The sequence below is a fragment of the Spodoptera frugiperda genome, chromosome 17 (assembly GCF_023101765.2).
Source record: "Spodoptera frugiperda isolate SF20-4 chromosome 17, AGI-APGP_CSIRO_Sfru_2.0, whole genome shotgun sequence".
NCBI lineage: Eukaryota > Metazoa > Arthropoda > Insecta > Lepidoptera > Noctuidae > Spodoptera > Spodoptera frugiperda.
Window position 1 is genome coordinate 7681357 of NC_064228.1, and position 21485 is coordinate 7702841.

The 21485-nt window shown below is 36.5% G+C and overlaps 1 protein-coding gene across 4 annotated transcripts in view; it reads left to right on the forward strand.

Annotated features, from left to right (window-relative positions):
* LOC118276558 (heterogeneous nuclear ribonucleoprotein L) overlaps window positions 1-21485 on the forward strand; it is a 439770-nt gene that overhangs the window by 413998 nt on the left and 4287 nt on the right. Inside the window, exons 6-15 of one of the 4 annotated variants that reach the window (XM_050699950.1) lie at window positions 2543-2626; window positions 10900-10989; window positions 14631-14710; window positions 15340-15432; window positions 16283-16378; window positions 16812-16933; window positions 17709-17859; window positions 18630-18748; window positions 19343-19431; window positions 20017-20173. In XM_050699950.1, the coding sequence (XP_050555907.1) occupies window positions 2543-2626; window positions 10900-10989; window positions 14631-14710; window positions 15340-15432; window positions 16283-16378; window positions 16812-16933; window positions 17709-17859; window positions 18630-18748; window positions 19343-19431; window positions 20017-20173 (1081 nt within the window). Of the gene's footprint in view, window positions 1-2542; window positions 2627-10899; window positions 10990-14630; window positions 14711-15339; window positions 15433-16267; window positions 16379-16811; window positions 16934-17708; window positions 17860-18629; window positions 18749-19342; window positions 19432-20016; window positions 20174-21485 lie in introns of all 4 variants that reach the window. The other 3 variants (XM_050699949.1, XM_050699951.1, XM_050699952.1) reach the window with 3 other exon arrangements.

The following is a 21485-nucleotide window of genomic DNA, read 5'->3' on the forward strand; positions in this document are numbered from 1 at the left end:
TAAATAGTGATTAAGAATGTAAGACCTAAACACATGCAATTATAAGAATAAAAAAAAAATGAGGACATATCCCTCCCTAGCGTGGCCCATATTGCCCCATATGTCCCACATGGCGTTTAAGATGTTAATGACAGTTTTGATTAGATATTGTTTATCTTCTTGTCCATGTAGCCAAATAATATTAAAAACAATGTTTCAAATTGGTGAAACTACAAGATTATAAGGCATTTGCAATCATATTTTTTACCTTGGGTCCAGTAGTACACTCTGTGGCCAGTTGCGGTCGGATGCAGAAAGCTGAAGATCTAACTCAATGGCGCGATTTAAAAGGGCTTTGTCCAGCTGTAGATGAGTATGATTAATGGTAATAATGATTAAGATAATCGTCAAAAAATTTACGTTATGGTTTTATACCAGTTCAAGTAAAATTAGAAAACAAATAAGCAATATATAAATAAATATCTATACAATTTATAGCCTATAAACAACTCGATAATCGAAGTCCTTGATAAGTCTACACAGAACGACACGTGGTGCTACAATATGCATGATACAATGCATTCGACACTACGTATTAGTGTCACAAGACAGGTGATAATGCAGAAGTATAAGTATCTTACAGTAATTGCAACATAAGGGGAGATTGTTATAATCTCCACATCTGGCAAGCAATTTAAATATTCAAGTTTGTCAGAGAGCAATGTTGTCCGGTCTCTGCTATTTACTCTCTTTTTTTTGTAATGGTGAAAAATCATCCATTGACTCCCGCCCTGGGTTTGAGTGAGGTGGGAGGAAATGTCAAACTCTTACTGACTAAAAACCACGCCGTTCCAACTTCTTCTCCGAGCTACGGTACCTATACGGCGACCTACCCGCGATCCCTACAGGAATTTAAACGGTTAAACGGTTTTAATTAACTTGATCTGTGTGTTTGTTTGTGTCAAATTTAATAGTTTGAACCCCTTCGATCTGTCCGATTGATTTGATATTTGGTACTCACTCTTAATCTTCATGACCATATAATATAAGTCCATTGAAACCGTTTTACATATAAAAAATATGTATTACTTTTTCTGTAGTCCCTTAGTCGGTTGTATTGATACCCGCAGGAAGAATAGGGATAGTTTGATTTGATTGACTATGTTTATTATACAATGAGTAATCATTGTATGTAGTCAAAACATTTGAACTTCACAATTTTCTCTCCATTTCACCTTCTCTACAACCTGTCCTGCAAGCGAAGGTCGCGTCCAAACATAGACAGTATTGATTACTAGTAGAGTGAATTAGTTATCACTTGCCACTGTACCAGCCACTTGCCTAATGGAGCGACATCGGTTTGCACGGGCGTTCTCCACGCAATCGTTCATATACATTCAATGTAAGGGCCACTATGTACCTCCTGTCTGGAACATTAACCAGGGGCCTTAGTCTGCTATTACAATTGTGTCAGAATGGTCGATCATTGAGCAGTGCGAGAGGGACGGAGCTATGTAGGTTGTATAGCTCCATCCCTCTTGCACTGATCAGTGATCGACCATTCTGACACAATTGACGATGCTAAAACCAGAGTGATCTAGGGCACAAAAATATGTTTCTGAGAAAATTGAGGAAATGCGTTAAGCGTTATTGTTGGAAACGTATGAGCTGTATTTCATCTTTGGTAAAAATGTCACTTAGATCACTCTGGTTTTAGCGTCGTCAATTGTAATAGCAGACTAAGGCCCCTGGAACATTAACTAGCTCGTCTGGAAGTCTCCTTGTGACGTCATAGTCGATATAGATGTCGCTTATGTGGTTTTTAGTGAGTCTTGTCTGTGTTTTTTTTAAGGGGTAAGGGGGTAAATCGTTCTATGGTTTCTCCCGCCTTGGACGAGGAGAGAGGGCGTGTCAGACTCTTACTGACTAAAAAACCACCCCGTTCCTACTCTTGCTTTTCGAGCCGGAGCTACGGTAAATCTGCTCGGTAGTCCGCAGCTCCGGACTGTATCTGTATTTGACCTTCTGATTTTGTTTTGCTTTTTGTTTTCTTTTTTTGGGATCTTTGTTAAATGTATATTTATGGTGTGGTATTTAGTGATTGTGAGTGTTTCTGTATCTATTTGTTAAACATTATCAACTTGCTTAGCTAATGGTTAATGCCCTTTCTTATTGGGAAATACATATTTGTGATCTTGGCTTGGATTCAATGCGTAACCCATATTTAAAGAAGTTCATAATTTCATTACGGGACAAAGTAGCCTAGCTGTCCCTAATTTGGAACTTCAAGATAAATTTTATTTTCTTATTAAAAATCTCTATAAGAAGCACCGTACAGCAGCATGTCAAGATACACCATATACATCAGTATGTCACTTTTTTATTTATTATTTTGACCGACTATTTTTTTTTTATTTGGGTAGATTGGTTAATCTTTCAGTTGCGGAAAAACAAGACAGATATTTGTGTGTAAAGAAAATTTGATGAAGAATGGTCTTCTCAGAGCTTGAAATCTTCATAATGGTAACAAAGTATATTTATCCTATTTCTCCATTGTCCACAGTATCGGAGGATGTGCCACCAGTGCAGCGAAGTGCTCCTCTACTCCAGTCTCCACAGTACACCGGTGGGAGGCCACAACCCTACAGTAAGTACCCCTTTTTTAAAAGCTAACACCTCTGGTGTTTCGGGTGTCCATGGGCGGTGCTCGCTTACCATCAGGTGCGTTTGCCGCTGTTCCATAAAAAAAGTGAAATGTTTTTGGAGTCACTGTCATAAGTGATTACGGGTTGATGTTTAGTCCAAAATTGTTCAGTATTTTGGGATTCTTGTGTATGTATGTATTTGGGTGATAAAGGTAAGTTACTGTTTGTCCAAGTTTTTGAGTCCATTTGCAATTTTATTGTCTACTTCATTTTCATTTCACAGCTTATTTACATCTACAGAATCTTCTCTTTTAGGGTGTTTTCACACCAATCGATCGATACCATCGATCGACATCGGTCGACGTTGATCAATTGGTGATTGATCGACGGATACCAGTCGACTAACCAATCGATCGATTACCGGTCGATGGCATCGGTCGACTAATCCATTCTACCATCGATCGATGGCACCTATCGACGCTCACTCAATTGGTGTGGTAACACCCTTAATACTAGCTACATAATTCCGCTCCACACGAATTCTAACCATAACAGAATTTACCCAGTACACCATGTGTAGATGGACACACACATACGAACAACTTTCGGCTCTGTCCAACTAGTTTCCAACTCAACCGTAGCGTTAATCAAGAGCTTTTCAACCGGCAAACTGTCGAAATAATCCCCGATAATGTTCGTGTGAACAGTGCTATGTAAAATTTAAATGCAACTGTCTGTCTGTCTGTTTTCGAACTTATTGTGGATTTGGACGAAGGGTTAAAAGTCAGCTCAGCTGATTTTGTTGGTTAAAATGGCATCTGTTTTTCACCAATGAGATGAGCGAGAGAGACGTACTTTTAGTATTTTTATAGTGCAATTATTCTTAATTCTAGATTTCCAATATTTTTTTATCGATAAGAATCGACAACCTAAAATTCTGAATCTTATGCCTCTCAATTAACTGCCAAATCTATAATTTGACTCTTTGCATTTTTAAATCTATAAGCACATTTGTACTCTAATAATCTAATCGACTAATAAAAAACAAAGACACAATACATAAACATATTCCAAATGTACCTTCAAAAAATATCCAAAGAAATATAAACTTTATATTCATTGCTTCGCTCCAAATGTGCACCGAAAATCGCATGCACCGAAAACTTTACTCAACTATTTACCAGAAATTCAGTGGGACTGAACTGGGGCCATGAAAAGTTTGGGAATCGTCTAAACTTCTGACTAGATTGTCACAGTTTCCAGAACGTTCACAACTAGCGAGTCTTTGCGGAAGGTGACAGTTTTAAAATTAACTCCCAAGCTTCAAAATGTATGGTTAAAGCTAGAAATATGAATAACTGGAGGAAATATTTTCCTATGAAAAGATTATTTTTTCACCAACAACACGAGCTATGATTCTTTACAAATGTACACTTAAACCTTCCTTAAAATTACTTTATCTACTGGTAAAAACTGCATAAAATACGGTTTAGTCATTTTTGAGTTTATTATCACCAGCTTAATTTGTTTTATAATAATTGTGTAAGAAAAGTTTTGTTGTTTGCCATAAAAACTATAACTATTTTGTTTGACTCTCAATGCCTTAAAATTATTTTCTTTTGTTGTTCCTTATGATTATGAGCTCCGGCTATGTCTTGAGACTAATCGAACACCCTCGAAAAATCTTGCGTAAATAAACCGTATATTCTAATTTATTTCTCCTTGACCGTATGAAGGATGGGTTTGCTATTTTAGCCATCCAGCATTGAACAATGAATCCTGAACGTTGCCCAATCAAAGCTAGTTCCATTCCACAAAACTGAGGGTGCGATTATATTGCAAGGGAGGTAGCGATAAGCGATAGTTAGTAAATGGTACACAAAATTGTAATGAGTCCCGTGGACGCGAATCTAATGCCATATCATAATCTTAATTTCAAATCATATCAACAGCTTATAAGTGACCACTTCTCGCACGGAGACAGTTTGAGCATTAATCACCACGCTTGCTCAATACGGGTTGATGATTTTAAACAAATGATTAGAAATTATAAGCCCAGGTTTCCTTACGATGTTTTTCTTCACCGTTCTTCAGTGGTATCTAAATAATCTTAGAAAGTACGTATAACTTGGAAATTGTCACATTGGTACTTGCAGTTGATAGGTTTCGAATCCGCACCCATGCATGAGAAGCAGGCGTCTTAAAAATGGTGTGAAGGAAGTGGTAGTGTCTCAAAAGCACGAAACTGAGCTCGATTTTCAAGTTCCAAAGAGATTTTTTTCAAAAACTTAGTCGATATAGAGATTTTACATTGATATTGGTGACTAATTTCGGCTGTTAATAATTAATTAGTAGCCGATTTTTTTTAATGGGAAAAGTCCGCCGTAACCTCCCATACCGCTACAACTCCTCAGTAGATACAAACATAAAAACACCGGAACACTGAAGTCCGGCGCGTCCCAGGGAAATGAATGACTGTCTTGGATCCCACAGCGATATAAATCAGAAGATGATATTAGAGGGGATGAAAAAGAAAGTAGCCCAAATTACTAAAATAACGTGTTAGTTACCGCTACCGCTTTCTTCATGACACAAGTCTCAAGCTCAGTAATCCAACTGTTCAGAAAGTGTCTAAACTCGTCGATGTTCAGACTCAGAGTTTAAGACTCGGTGTACCCAACTCTAAAACTTTAAAACGGCTGCTATTGGCAGAAACAATACCGAAATGAATGAGTTTTCCGATTAAATGTTTCAATTTTATTATAATGTTATTACTCCTATTATACATCACACATTGATCAAGTAACTACCGAACTGAAGTGTTGGGTCCAATTTCCAAAAAAAAAATGTTTTTAGTTTTTTATGTGTGGCAATAGACTCGCTGCTTATGACATAGAAGTCCGAAAATTTCAGAAAAATTGTAAACGTGGACTTATAATTTCTAATTATAAGTTTTTTGCCGACCCGCATTAAGATTGGTGATTAATGCTCAAACCTTCTCTGTATGAGAAGAGGCCTTTGGTCAACAGTGGCCACTTATAGGCTGTTGGTGTGATTCTGGATTCATGATATACATATAACAAATATGTTCTAAACTGTCAGTACATATCTACTTCGTACATTTTCTACTTTTATATAAACTGTCAGCAGCAACAACACAAGTATACAAAATGTAACTGAAAATGCATGAAAAATATGTTCACAACGTATCGCCGTAAATTTTCATGCAAACGAAAGTGGTGAAATTGTAAAATTTACTGTTTTCGCACTCATATCTTAATGTATTCATCTTTTTGGTCGTGAGAGCGCGTTGGAAAATTTGTGAACTAGGAAATTCTTTGTCTTCAACAAATATATGGTCGAAATGTATTTTCTTTTTTATATACATATACTGATCAGGGTATTTTTCTACCTTTATGGTGCTTTTCCACCAGAGATGTGCTATGCTACGTTGCTGTGGATGCGTTTGACTTCCACCAATCGTATTCATTGGTACACATAGGTTAGCATTAGTGGAAACGGACTCAACTAAGCTGTTTTTTGTATGGAAAGATACGTGCCATCGATGGGTTCCCTACTATCGATACATCTCATACCCGAACTGCGCATCTTCCTCGCACCGCTACATAGCTTAGTATCAGTGGAAACGATAACATAGTTTCACAGCTTAGCTACATAACATATCTCTGGTGGAAAAGCACCCTTAATGTCCTCTTGAGCAAGCACATCCTGCCAAGCAAATGGTCTCAGTTTCGATTCCCAATTTAATGAATTACAATAACGTGTTATTGATTATTTCGGTAATTGCCTTTGAATGGTGTCCGTATATGACTGCCTTGTTGCTATAAAAATATTTTTAAACCCTTGTTTGTAAAATTTTCTTCCAAAATTGTACAATTTCGTACATAAAAGATACCGTTATACGTTTCTGAATGGTTCTCGCAGTTTGTATGAACGCGAAAATTGTTTTAAACGATTCATGAATGGCTCTCGATCCGGCCCTGGATGGGAAATTGAATAAAATCGCCTCTTTCAGCTGAAAATTGTATCTTTATTTCAGATTTTAATTACTTTTAAAGCTACCATTTGTGTATTAAAATTCTTATTATATACATTTTCCATCATCTTAAATATTAAACAAAAATACTGTAATTTTATTATAACATTCGTGAGACGTACTAACTTAATTCTTATGTTATCGGTTTACTTACGTAATTGTTTGACGAGGAACTCGGCTAGTTTCAACCCATGCTAGAGGCTCATATTCCTGAGCAGCATCGCGACACATACTACACAAAATAAATCGTGATATTTACTCGACAGGAGACAGGCAGCACGATATGTAGATATGTGTGTATGTAAGAAAAAAATAAAACCTGCAAAAAAATATACAGAATAAAGTAGAATTTAAAAACGACCACAATAAAAAAGGAGGTCGTCGTTTAAAAAGCGAGAGAGTGAAAAGCGTCCGTCTCCGTTGAAATCCGACGGCAGAATGGGCTATACCGTCGGGAATTGCAATAACCGCCAGGGTTGCAAGACGATAAAATTTAAATGACGCTGTGTTGCTAGCCATATCGGTGCATGTAACTGTTACATGTGAAACTGTTGTGTTTAGCTGGAAATTAGATTATATTATTGTAACTAGGTCTGTTTTAAGTGTTTTTGCTAATGATCATTATAGTATTATAATAATATTCTGGTACTCTATAAAGATTATATTTTAATAATGCCACATTGGTGGACTGCATAGCGAGCATGATTGCCGAGCAAGGCTCTCAGATTCGAATTCCAATTTGGTCAAAGTTTTATTGCTATCTTCGTTTGGAAAATTCTCACTTTAGACTAGTTTACATTATAACATGATTGCTAAAAAAATAATACTACTCCTATACTAATAATAAATATCTACTCCATTGGCTTTTGGCAATGCTAAATATCTGCCCGTCTAAATACAATACCATTAATCTCACTCCCTTTTAAAATAACACCTACGACAAAAATTCGCTATCCCATTCACCTAAATTCACGTGTCAACCCTAATGAACGACAAACTCCTTTGTACAACACTTTAATTATTAATTTCGAGCCCAGAATACAAAGTGGAAAGTGCACACAGAATCGATTCGTTGTACGTGACACCCCTGGCGTGGTGTGACGTACGGCCGGTGTTGCCAGCGCTAAATAATTCATAAACCAACCTCGTTCGTCGCGTGCCCCTCAATGATTTTCTTGCGTATATAGAATGTTGTGAGATAACTCTAGAATATCTACGATGTAGTGTATTTGTGTCGTGTAGTGATGTTTTTTTTAAGTGTGTCTTTTATTTATTTATTTATCTTTATGACTTGAGTTGGGCTTCATAGGCGATGCCAGGCTAAAAGGTAGTGGAAATCTGGACTATAGTCTATCTCTACCAACTTTCAAATTTCATTTGGATCCGTTCAGTAGTTATTGCGTGAAAGAATAACAAACACACACGCATATTCTTAATAAAGTGTCGCATTTTATTATATAAGTAGGACAAAACAAAACAAACTCAGTCCCCCATTCAGTCTGGCTTTTCGCACCTCACTAAGAAACTACTAAACAGATTTTAAAGCGATTTTCAGCAGCAGAAATTTTAAGACGCTTTATTTTTTTTTTATTGGTATTTTTTAAGTGGTAGGCAGAGGTGCACTTGCACATTATGGAACGTAATACCACTGTACAATGTGCATCTACTTTTCACCATTTGTGTTATTAGTCCTATGTAGTAGAGGGTGAGTCTGCTGTCATAGTACTAGGCATAATTCCAGACGTGGTACGTACTACTGAGAAATTTTGGAAAAATCGTAAAAAGCCCCATTAATACTTTTGCCCTACGCAAAAATCGAACTCGGGCCCCCATGCCCGGCAGTCGCAATTGCAAAGTCTTGTTTACACTTGCCAATCACCTGTCCAGTAAATAAGACACTATATCAAAAATACAACAATAACATTCTGTAATACGATTCCTGTTTGTAAATAAACAATTCAAGGCGAAGGAAATCTCAGCGCTCATACAAAATTCATTCATTGTTTGTCGTCTTTTTGTCTGAAAAATAGACAGACAGATATCGTTGCTCATTTTTGTGTTACTATTTCTTTTAACATGATAAACGCCATGGGGGATAACAATGACCCGTGTTATCGGAGTATTTGCCTTAAACTGATTTTTGTTGGCCGTCAAAGACAAAATCAAAAGTATTTATTTTAATTACACCAGTAAGGCATTTATGAACATCAAAGCAATAATTACAATATATGAAAATGTCTGTATATCGGTCAGACCTCTAGTGAAGCTTATTTACTCGTTCCAAAGTATTGATTCCTATGGAGAAGAACGAGCAAGAAACTCCATAGGTTATTCTTTTACAATCAGGTTCACAATACAATACTTGATTACATTGTTTTGGTAAAAAAAAATATAATTATAAAAACAATAATGATTATCTTATCGGCTTACTAACGTAACTGTTTGACGAGGAACTCGACTAGTTTGAAGCCACGCTAGAGGCTCATATTCATGAGCAGCGTTCCGCGACACACGACGCGGCGATTGTCGCGCTGCTACTGTTTTTAATGTACTGTTGATAACATAATAATTAATTTAGTATGTCTCACGAAAGTTATAATAAAATTATAATTATTATCATTCACAAATGCATAGTAGTTCTGCAGGAGTTTTCTATATAAAGTGTACATTACAACAAACAGATAAACAGGCAGCAACACCTGCTTGTGTGGTATTTAAAAATTGATGCGTAAGCCCCCCCTATTGCGCCCTGAATTCACCCCGGGTTGAAATATATGTGCTCCTTGCTGCTCAGTACAGGTAGAAAGCTCAACTGTTGTATGATAATGTTCGGAAAAGGTTTTGAGGTTCTTCTTTAAAAATCGTATGAAGTTATAAAGACTTTTTAAATGCAAAACTCCAGCTATATGTATGTTCGAATTCTTAAATGATAAATGATATTTATTTTTGCAAATAGGTTACAATGTAACTGTTTTACACGTCAATCTTTTAAATAACTAGATGAGGCCGGCATTTCCTATCGGACTACTCTGAGAAGAAATACCGAAACAAACTCAGAAAAAAAATTCCAAAAAAGTATTAAGAATAAATTAATGAAATTAAATCAATTTTTTTTTATGTATGATAATGCAAGAAGTGTTTGTGATGTGAATCACATATTATTTTAACTACATAAAATTATTTGGAATTTACCATCATACAAATTGAATTTTAATTGCAAATTCCAATCTCTTTCACATTCAACTATGTCGTTTGTATTACGAAAATTTATATTACAGTATAATACGCGTGTTGTTCTCACAATAACCTAACATTTCATTACATTACAAACAAAACACATTCATAAGTCATAAACACAAAATTGACATTAGCGCAAACATTAAAATACATATAATTATATCACACCCCGGCTATATGCGTAAACCGCGCGTAAAATGCACGCTTTTAAACAATTACGCGCATAATGGCGCCCCTTGAAACGTTTATTGATATCCATTAATGGGTTTAATGCGATATAAAATACGTTTTTTTATTTAAACGTTTTTCAACCGTCGGATTTATTCGGCGTACGATTTTTTTAAGTTTAAATGCGATATTTTTGCGATGGGGTATGGGAATTCAGTGATCGATTCATGCAAAGCCTTTTTTTCGCTGCTTTTTTGTTTATTGCTGTTGGCTAATGAAGTTACGATACGCCTGATGATACAGTCATTCATATACGCCTTATAGACGTGGAACATTGGCGACCGAAATTAATAGATAACTGCACCCTTAGTACGAGTTTGTTTTCGTATAAAGTAATCGAAACGAGAGCACCGATTGGTTGATTTATTGGAGCCGTCCAATCAGAGCGCCAAACACGCTCTCGTTTCGATTAGTTTAAACGTAAAACAAACTCATACTAAGGGTACCGATTTTAATCCAAAATATCCGGATCGCTCTGTTTTTAACAGAAACTACTAATGTAAAAAATCTATGATTTTAGAATTGAGACTGGTTACTTATTAATTTCGGTTATAAAAGTGTCCAAAGCCTTACCAAAACGCTATCATTTCTCTCAAAGCACAATTTACTATTCAACACTTCATATTTCGCGATCATCCCGCCACGAACACATCAATCAAGAATATCAACACACAACAACAGCTGATACTACAGACCAAGAACATTAAACGAACAAGAAATGAAGCTTGGATTTATTTAGTGGCCTATCAACAGATGCTTCAGCCCCATCACAGCCGACCAGAGCCTGCTCCGAAGACTCCTGCAGCCAGCATAGCCAACACTCATGTGAACAGTCTCAGAACGGTGTGTATAGAATATAATGGACTTGCCCTGTTTCCATGTGTTAACTTTCCTCTTGTTACTCACACCAGAATTGTGATGTGAATGGTCTGGCCTATTCGCTCACGACGACGTATTGCAAGCGTAGTGTTACGAGTAAAAAATATGCGGGCTCTTTAACATAGAAATCAGTTAACGAGTGTTGTCGTTTTTATGCTCGCTAGATAGTTATAATGCAGCGAGAGGTCCTATTTGTTCAAACACTAAAAAACCGACGTGAAACCACAGTTAAATTGTATGAGTGAGGTTACTGGAGGCTCAATCACCTTCCTTCCCAATCTTCCCAATCCTCGATTCCCCAACAACCCTTAAATTCCAAACCCCCAAAAAAGCCGGCAACGCACTTGTAACGCCTCTGGTGTTTCGGGTGTTCATTGGCGATGGTGATTCCTTACCATGAGATGATCTGTCTGCTCATTTACCGGCTTATACCATAAAAAAAACTAGCTGTCCAAAATTTATTGGCCAATGGTTTGAATTTTTTGTTGGACAAAAAGGACCTCATGCTTTATTACCACCATCTTGGGATTAAAGATTGCTACTCGTTTTAAAGTGTTAATAAATATAAACAAGTTAGAAACTTAACTATTGTAAAGCCCATATAACATACGAAACGCTTGCTGCAATACGCTCACAATACTCGTCGTATGCGAAGAAGCTACGTGTGTCTAGTTTCTAGAAGACCGCATGGTGTTTTAAGGTAAGCGTCTATAAGCCCGCATCGTACTCATCGCACGCATCGTACGCAACGGATTTTAGTTTGTCTTCTATAGAAACTCGTACAACTGCGTCCATTGATCCGCATCGTACGGACCTCATCATCAGCAATGCCTACATGCGATGCGTACTGATGACGTCTTACGGTATGCGTACGATGCGTACGATGCGCGCCTGTGAACGCTTACTTTTAGTTTCCAAGTTAAATATGAACATTTTGACAGAAATATTAGGAAATAAAGTTTAACAAATGCTCTGACTAGATATTCTATTCTCAATTGGGTTTATAATAAATTATTGGGTTTAAAATAATGTATTTTCTTCTCATCACTTAACTTATTGGGGCTAGCACTATATCCTACCTTACTTAGTTTCACTGTTGGTCAAAGACCTCTTCTAACCCGAGAAGAAAGGCTTATAATTGGCTGCAACGATTGTCGTTGTGCGTGTGATAGTTTATTGTACAAAATACTAACGCTCTAAACAGGACTTATAATTTCTAATTACATATAAGTTTAAAATCAGCAATGTTCCTTGAGCAAGCATGGTGATTAGTGCTCATACCTTCTTCGTGTGAGAAGAGGCTTTTACTCAGCAGTAGACACTTATAGACTATGATGATGATACTGGTGCGTGATAATAGGTACAAAACGGTGAGAGAATATTAGTCAAAGCATTTTGAACCATATCGTCTCGGGTTAAGAGCATGATTTAAGCGTGAATGTCCACTCAGACCAAATATCAAACCTATGTGTAATAACATCTATAATTAACAGACTTATTTAAAGACTATCCTATGGATTTATATTTAAAATTCTTTACATTTTTGCCCTTAAAAGTAAATTATTGTTGATTTTCAAATTTACACCTTCAAAGTCTTTAAATAAGGTTTCGTTTTCTAGTGCTAGTGTTGTGGTCACTGTCTATCGTCACATGATTGTAACCTATACACCTATTTTGTGGGGCTGTTATATCACTAACCGTAACTTTGAACCATAATTAGACTTTACATAATTATTTATACACAGTTTGAATCTTACATGATTGTCTTCCCACAACTTATTACTTTATCTTGATAGTAGAAAATAACTACAGTTGTATAAGCTAATATAATATTTAATAGAAAAAATGTGATAACATAAACTCGAAATCGACTTGAAACCTGTAGTAATACGAGAACTCACATGCCTCTAATCGTGGGGTCATTACACCCGCGATTATGAATCAACTAAACATTCAGCTAACTTTATGTCTTCGACTGCCAATAGAAAACTGTTGAAGGCAAATCCTCCGCTAACGTCGGTCACCGGTGACCACCAAGGCGTTCAATGTGTTAATCAACACCCAAACAAATTACTCAATTTTATACTTTCACAGAGGGCAAATCATTTTGCTGTTTACATTTATTATTCATGCTCTTAAGAACTAATTTAAGAATTAACTTCACTTGTCTCAAAATCATGATGATTGTGTCTGAAATCATTTGGTGTTCATTACAATACAGATACATAATTGGAGAAAATCTCTACTAGTTTCGAGACACAGAGGGACTCTTCATCGTGAGCAGCGTGCGCAGACTTTGTGTGTGACGACTGCGCTATGAGGAAACTCTCTGTGACTCGAAACTAGTAGAGTTATTCTCGATTAATATACGTGAGTTTAAGTAAACCGTGATTTTTAGTTAATTTCGTATGTCTCACGTAGTTATTACAATGATACTTCATAATATTTATACATAGTGTTAGTATATTTTACATTAATTGATATTATTAGAGTATTTATATTCTACAACAAATAATACATACCTACATACTGATTCGTCAGGCAATTTTTGGGTTAGATTCTGACCTAGAAAATATCAGTTTTTGTTCTATCATTCATATACCTACTTATAGGTATAGTTTATACAATTTATCGTTCCATAGTTATAATATGTGTAATATATTAAATAGACTATACAAACATACATTATATACTTATTTTTAATTATGTTATACCAAATACTATGAAAATTCGCTCATATCTACTCATAACACAACTTTTGATAAAACATTAAAACATGTTCATTATCAGCCCTTTTATTGACCACTGCTGGGCATATAGACCAATAAATTAGACGCTCTGAGTTCAATTTTACAATAAATATAGTTTATTTGGTATAACATGAATTCTATCTACACAATAAGTTACAAAAGTACATTTAAAAATAGTTATAAGGTACATTTGATACAATAAAATTTACATTTAATACGACACTCGATTTTCATTTAAAATGACCCCTGCATGTATTATGGTATGTGGCACTTGTCTGAAGACTGACACAGCATCCTGCCTGCACTGTGTTGCATAATACTCCTTCATATATTTAGAAAAAAAATATAAATGATTTATTTCCACAGGAAATTCCTTCTGTGGACATTTAAAATTTTGTGTGGACATTATTTTTTCAAACAGTAAAAACACCTGCGTGACATTCCACTGCTGGACCTCTTTACGTAGGGGGGTTGCCATTATAAATTATTATAGTTTGTTTTAATTTATAATTATAGGGATATAGAAAACAACATTTATGCTAAAGTATTATTATGTCAAAACATTTTATGTTAAGGTGGAGGTATTCATATAGGTAATATGTGTAGACATTTGCAAACTTAATGTTTGTAAACGCATCCACGATACAGGGAAAAATCTTAGTGTGACCTTTTTTAAAACTGTTTCATTTTAAAGAACCAAGACTGAAATAAATTTATTTTCAAAAAACTTTTTGAAGATTTTGTACGACACCAGGTTCACTCTTATTAATTACATGGGACTGGCGAATCGTGGGTTTTAAGGTGTATGTTATGTAATATGTAATAAATAACTAAATGTACGTTTGTTTATTGCAGATATGGACTACGGCAGTGGAGGACCTCCTCCTCCAGGCATGATGAAGGACAGACACGGGCCGCCACCTCCACATCATCCGGTAATTATATACCTTATACTAATAGTCTTAAACGCGATTTTAGATTGTGATCTAAGCTACGTCAAATTTTACAACACCTCTACCGGTCAAATGTGGAAGTAAAATTTGACATACAAAAAAAGTACGTCGTCGCTACCGGCTATTGACAAATAATATTGCTTCAAACTCATGGTAGAGGTACAGAAAACTGACTTGCCTATGTCATAGTTTGAAAAAACTCTTGTATCTTTTTGGTCTTCGAAAATTGTCCACATGTTTTGATTTTATGCCCTATGTCTAAGTCATTAAGACCTATGCTCAGTAGTGGATCAACTTGTGGCTGATAAAAATTCTCTTTATGTTTTTCTGTCGCTTTGACTGTATATTAGTTTTACATTGTTCTCACATAGTTGAAGTAATCGAAACAATGTAACCAAGAATTGTATTGTAAATCTGATTGAAAAAGAGTAACCTATGGTGTTTCTTGCTCGTTCTTCTCCATAGGAATCTACACTTTGGAACGAGCAAATAGCTTCACTAGAGGACTGACCGACAGACAGACGTTATTAAGATTATTATATTTGCTTCAAAAGTGCCTTCCTGGTCTATTTGAAATAAATGATTTTGACTTTGACTTTGACTTTTTCCAGCGCGAGCGTGGTTATGGACCGGAGGGCTACGGCGGTGAGGGTTTCGTGCCGCCACCACCCATGCATCACCCATCCATGCCACCACAGAATCAGGTAATTATAAACTTTCATTGCCGCACTCAAAGACATTTAATGATTACTTAAGCTATTCCTTAGTAACGATTTTGTTCCAAAAATAATTGTAAGAGGAATAAAATAAGGGACATATGAACTTCTTCTTCTTTTTTAGGGTCAGAAAAATATATCTTCTTTTAACCACCCCATCCCATCACAAACTCCCTCCTCTTTTATCATAATTACTCGCACAATTTTTCCATCTTTTCTGTGGACATTCTCTCTGAGCCATTCTTTCCACTTAAAATTTTAGCTTTATCGCATTACTTTGACCCCTTTTCAATTCAATGTCCTAAATTACACACTAAATTATGATACAATTATGTATAGATAATATTGATTATTATTTTTTAAAGCTATCAGAAACGCATGACTCGTATGTTATGTTTACTGTCGACCCCAAAGAAATATTTCCTATTAAATTACATTTAAATGAATACATGCATTTAATTGATTTTTTTTTATGAGACATGCCGGTAATCGAGCAGACGTATTACCTGATGGTAAGCAATCGCCGCCGCCCATGGACACTTGAAACACCAGAGGCTTTACAAGTGCGTTAATTTTGGGAGTTAGGAATTTAAGGGTTGTTGTTCGGGAATGGGGATGGGGAAGATTGGCAAGGGGGGAATTGAGCCTCCGGTAACCTCACTCACACAACGAAACACAACGCAAGCGGTGTTTCACGTCGGCTTTCTGTGAGGCCGTGGTATTACTCCGGTCGAGCCGGTCCATTCGTGCCGAAGCATGGCTCTCCCACTCTTGAATATGTGTGATGCGACTTAAATTGACTAAGTTGTCCCTGCTGTCGCAGGGCGGGCCCCCACAGCAAGGCGCCGTGATGATGGTATACGGGCTCGACCCCCAGACGGTGAACGCCGACCGACTGTTCAACTTGTGCTGTCTCTACGGCAACGTTGTAAGAGTAAGTATCTTCAAGGTTTAATCGATTTTTATAAGATAAAGAGGACAATGAGCAGACGGATCACGGTAACGGTTCCTGACCCCTGCCTCTATACTCCTGGTGGTAAGCAATTAACACTATCTATACACCCGTTGAGTTACAAGAGCGTTGCCGGCCTTCTGAGAGGAGATTGGGCCTCCGGTAACCTCACTCACACAGCGAAACACGCAAGCGTAGTTTCCACGACTGGCCGAGCCATAAGAAAGAGCCAAAAACAAGAAGATCTTTCTTTTTAAATGATTAACTGATCTCAATCCGAAGTTCACTTCGTTGCTTCTAATTGGCAGATTTGGAAGGCTTTGGACAAGCACTATGTTCAACCACAGACGTCTTGTATCTGATATTTCGATAATGACAAAACAGTAGTTTTAAATATATTCTTCAATGCTTCTAGATAAAATTCCTGAAAACAAAAGAAGGTACGGCGATGGTCCAGATGGGCGACGCGGTGTCCGTGGAGCGATGTGTGCAGAACCTCAACAACGTCACTGTCGGCGACTACACGTTAACGTTGGCGTGAGTATACCTTACTGTAATGTTCTATTTTCTATATACCGTAAAACGGGGTGAATAGAAACAAATCGGGGGTGAATAGGAACAACATTTTGTTGTGTTTTCACGTAATTTAGAACTTTTTACACCATTTTAATATTTTTTATTAATTCATTACTAAAACCAAAAATGCTCTATTAAAACCAAAAATATGAAAACAAACTAATAATCTTAATAAAAAAATTGTTTCTATTCACCCCATTTTACCGTTACTTTATTTCTAAAATTCAACAACTTTATTATGACTTTTTTGAGGGGGGAATGTCATCCAATGATTTCTTCCGCCTTGGTTGAGGCGAAAGGGAGTGTCAGACTCTTACCCCCGTGGGATAAAAAGTATCACACAATACAGCTCATACTCTGTCTGTATACATAATTTCATTAAAATCCGTTTAGTAGTTTCAGCGTTATTGACAGACAAATAAACAAACTTTCACATCTCTAATATAAGTGTGATTTTACAAGTAACTTACTTACTTACATTAGAACTTAAGACAGGATATTATTTATAATGTTTATATATGTCTATGAGTTTCCGATAACGAACTGACAGTTCATTCGTGATCATGGCGCTTGCAACAGTGCCGAAATATCGTCTTAAGTTCTAATGTTAGTGTTAGTCCATGTGACCATGTCAGTTTAAAAACTTATTTACAAGTATTGATCAAACTTCTGTTCTTTTTGGCTACAAAAAAATATTAAATAATTATATACCTAACTTGATTATCTTGTATTACAGTTTCTCAAAACAAGCGTACCTGTCAGAGGTAATGAACCCATACCCACTGCCGGACAAGAGTCCCTCGTTCAAAGACTACGTCGGCAACAAGAACAACAGGTTCCTCACCCCTGCCTCTATACATAAGAACAGAATACAGCCGCCCTCTAAGGTAAGAGAGACAATTTAATCATTTTTATATAGCTTATACTGTCTTACGAGGTAACTTGACTAGTTTCAAGCCACTCCTGGGACCCATAATCAAGAAACTGACGTAAGAAGCGTTACTTACTGTTCTTTGTTTTTCTTTAAATTCTTTCCTTTTAACATTCGGTATTTCCCTATGAGTCAACATAACTCTTTTTTGAAGTGTGACACAAACAATGAAAATACACACAGACAATTTTTGGGACAGTATATAATGTTCTGCACCATTAGTATGAGTTAGCTTTACGTTTAAAAATAGTTTGTAAAGTAACCGGCTCGAATAAACCAACCAATCAGAGTGCCGAACGCGCTCTCGTTTCGGCTACTTTAAACGTAGAGCAAACTCATACTAAAGGTACTGTTGTAGATGACGGGAATTTACGATAAGCGTACTAATTATACTTTGACTTTAAGGCTTACACACATACACAAAACTGTTTGTCAAGTTAACACGACAATTTTCAAGCCACACCAAGGGCATAAGCACTCAGATGTATTTTTTGTTTATATGATGATAATCTCAGTGGTAGCACGGAGTCTGGAAATGTGCCCGAAATATGGCAACAGGCTCACCACACATGGGACTTACAACATAAATTGTGAAAAGTGGGTGTACATTGTAGTGGCATTACATGCCATAATGTGCACCTCTGCCTACCCCTTCGGGGATTAAAGGCGTGAAGATATGTATGTATGTATGTATGATGGTAATAAGTATGTACTATTATAACCCAGGTGCTGCATTTCTTCAACACGCCGCCCGATGTGTCGGACGAGCAGCTTCTGCAGGTGTTCAAAGACTACGGCGTCACCCCACCACACACCATCTCCAAATTCCCGCTGAAGAGTGAAAGGTAAACATTTTTATTGATTGTTAAATATAGTGAGTATAAAGTCACCACCACTACTTAACTATTCTCGCGGGTCTTGTAAAGCTTGCTTTTCTACCAGAGATTGTTTCCACCAATCATATTTATTGGTACACATAACTTAGCAATGATGGATACATCGCATACTGCAGACACGCATCTTCCACGTTGCAGCATCTTTTAAATTGAGGGCTTCAACTCGCTTGTTGTACGTGGAGGATGTGGCTCATAGATTGTTCTACTCCAGATTATGTTTTTTTGTCAGAAGAATTATGGTTACGAAATACAATTCAAATCTACTGTACCTTTCCATTTTGACTTTACGCTTTGACTTTCATCATCATCATCAGCCGAGAGACGTCCACTGCTGAACAAAGGCCTCCCCCTTAGTCCTCCACGCGGAACGACAAGCTTTGACTTTGCCCATTACATAAATGACTTTACGCTTTGACTTTACCCTATACACTTTGACTTTGCCCATTACATAATTGACTTTACGCTTTGACTTTACCCTTTACACTTTGACTTTGACCTTGAATGAACAATAAGAATATAACGTATGTCGCCAAACTGTTCCAGGTCATCATCAGGCCTGATGGAGTTCCAGAATATCTCGCAGAGTGTGATGGCGATAATGGCTTGCAACCACGCGACTATTCAGCATCCAGGTATACAATCTATACTAATATTATAAACCTGAAGAGTTTCTTTGTTTGATTGTTTGTTTATTTAAACACGCTAATATCAGAAACCGAGTGCGGGTGAAACCGAGCGAAAGTAGCTAGTAAATAATAGTCTTACTAGCTACTTCCGCGCGGTTTCACCCGCTCTGCTTGGCTCCTATTCGTCATAGCGTGATGTTTTATAGCCTATAGCCTTCCTCGATAAATGCACTATTCGACACAAAAATAGTTATTCAAATCGGACCAGTAGTTCCGAAGATTAGCGCGTTCAAACAAACAACTTCAGACTAGATTTCTGCCCGCCATTTTGTCTTCGTGGTCAAAATCATTTCTCTAGAATCACATTGCCTATCTATTTTATATTATGTAATAAAAAGTACATAGTTTTGTAGTTTGGTTTTTTGAAGAAAGTGTCTCGGGTTCGATTCCTGGGCCCTGGGTCACACATATTAGTTAGTTCTTTGGTTTTTGAAGATTCTCATTCGATAACTGGCGAATGGGATGGAAATTGGAAATTCTACCTGCAAGGATCCTTGGAGATATTTTTAAATATGTATATTAATGTTTCAGGTGCAAAATTCCCGTTTGTAATGAAACTCTGCTTTTCATCGTCGCGACAAATTGGCCAAGGGAAAGGCCAGAATCCTAATAAGAGTCAAAATCAAAATCAAGATCAAAATAACCAGAGACAAGGTCAAAACAACGGCTTGGCTGAACATGAATACTAGTAAGAAATAAATTCACTTATGTATAGAAAAAAAAAGTATATAAAATCAAAGTGTTTTAAAAGACATGTACATTTTTTTTAATGGTGTCGGACCAATGTTGTATCGGATTGATATTTTAACGTGCAACACTGATGTTGTCTATGTGCATTAGTTTTCGTTGTTGGCAAGCCAAAGATTATGTGTTACCAGTGCGGAGGGAAAACATAAATTAAAAATAATGTTAAGTTTCTCCATTATATTTGTAGTTTATGTAAAAGTTTGTCTGCACAAAGTAGGTAGGAGGCAAATTATAGTCAATATAAAAACGTTTAATCTCGAAATATCCTGCCATTTTCTTTTTTTTTCTACTTTTTTTTATATTTTTTAGGGAACTTCGGCCTAGTTACGGCTACTAAATAGAAGTTGTGCTTTTTGTCTCTTTCTAGTCAAAATTTATCGCATAATGTCAGACTGACACGGTTTTGAAGTTTTTTGTAATGATTTCCTGATGGAACGTCAGTTTCTCAATCTTCGATGTAGGGACCATAGATTTCGATTGATCATCTCTATATTTGCTTGTGTTTTTTTTCGAATCGATGTGTGTTCTTATAGGAGAAATGTATATACTATCTATTTCAGTAAAATGGTAAGCGTCCACAGGTCCACTACCTACGCATCGCACGCATCTGACGGATTGACTGCGTCCGTACGATGCGGATCAGTGGACACAGTTATATAAGTTTCTATACAAGACAAACTTAAATCCGTTGCGTGCGATACGTACGATGCGGGCCTGTGGACGTGTACTTTAAAAACTTATTCTCATTCCGTGCCTTGATATTTATATTCAACATTTTAATTTTCAACGTATTGCATTTTCTGCATTTCTTTCTAAAAAAACATCCTTTTTTAATATATGTGGTCTAAACATAATGTTTTTCAATATGTGGGCATAAAATCAATAATTTTATGCTTGTCGAGCTTAAAAACATTTTTCTTATAAGAACACACGGAGATAACGCTTGAAAAATATATAAAAAAATAATTTTGAAAAAGCTTAAATATAGAGATATCAGTTTTTATAAATGGATCAAAATATAGCAACATCCGAAAAAATATTTTTGTTTTTTTTATAAAATTGCTGTATAAATAGTGTTTTTTAACTCTGTTAAGTGTTTTCAGAAGTCATTCACATTTTTAAATAACCTTTTTTGATGACGGGGGGACCTTCAAAAGACGCCTAGCTTTTTGGGGATAAAAGACTAGGGAGTGTGGGATTTTTACCTCACTTAAACCACCCGGTGTCCACATCCTGCACTTGTAAGAGGCACC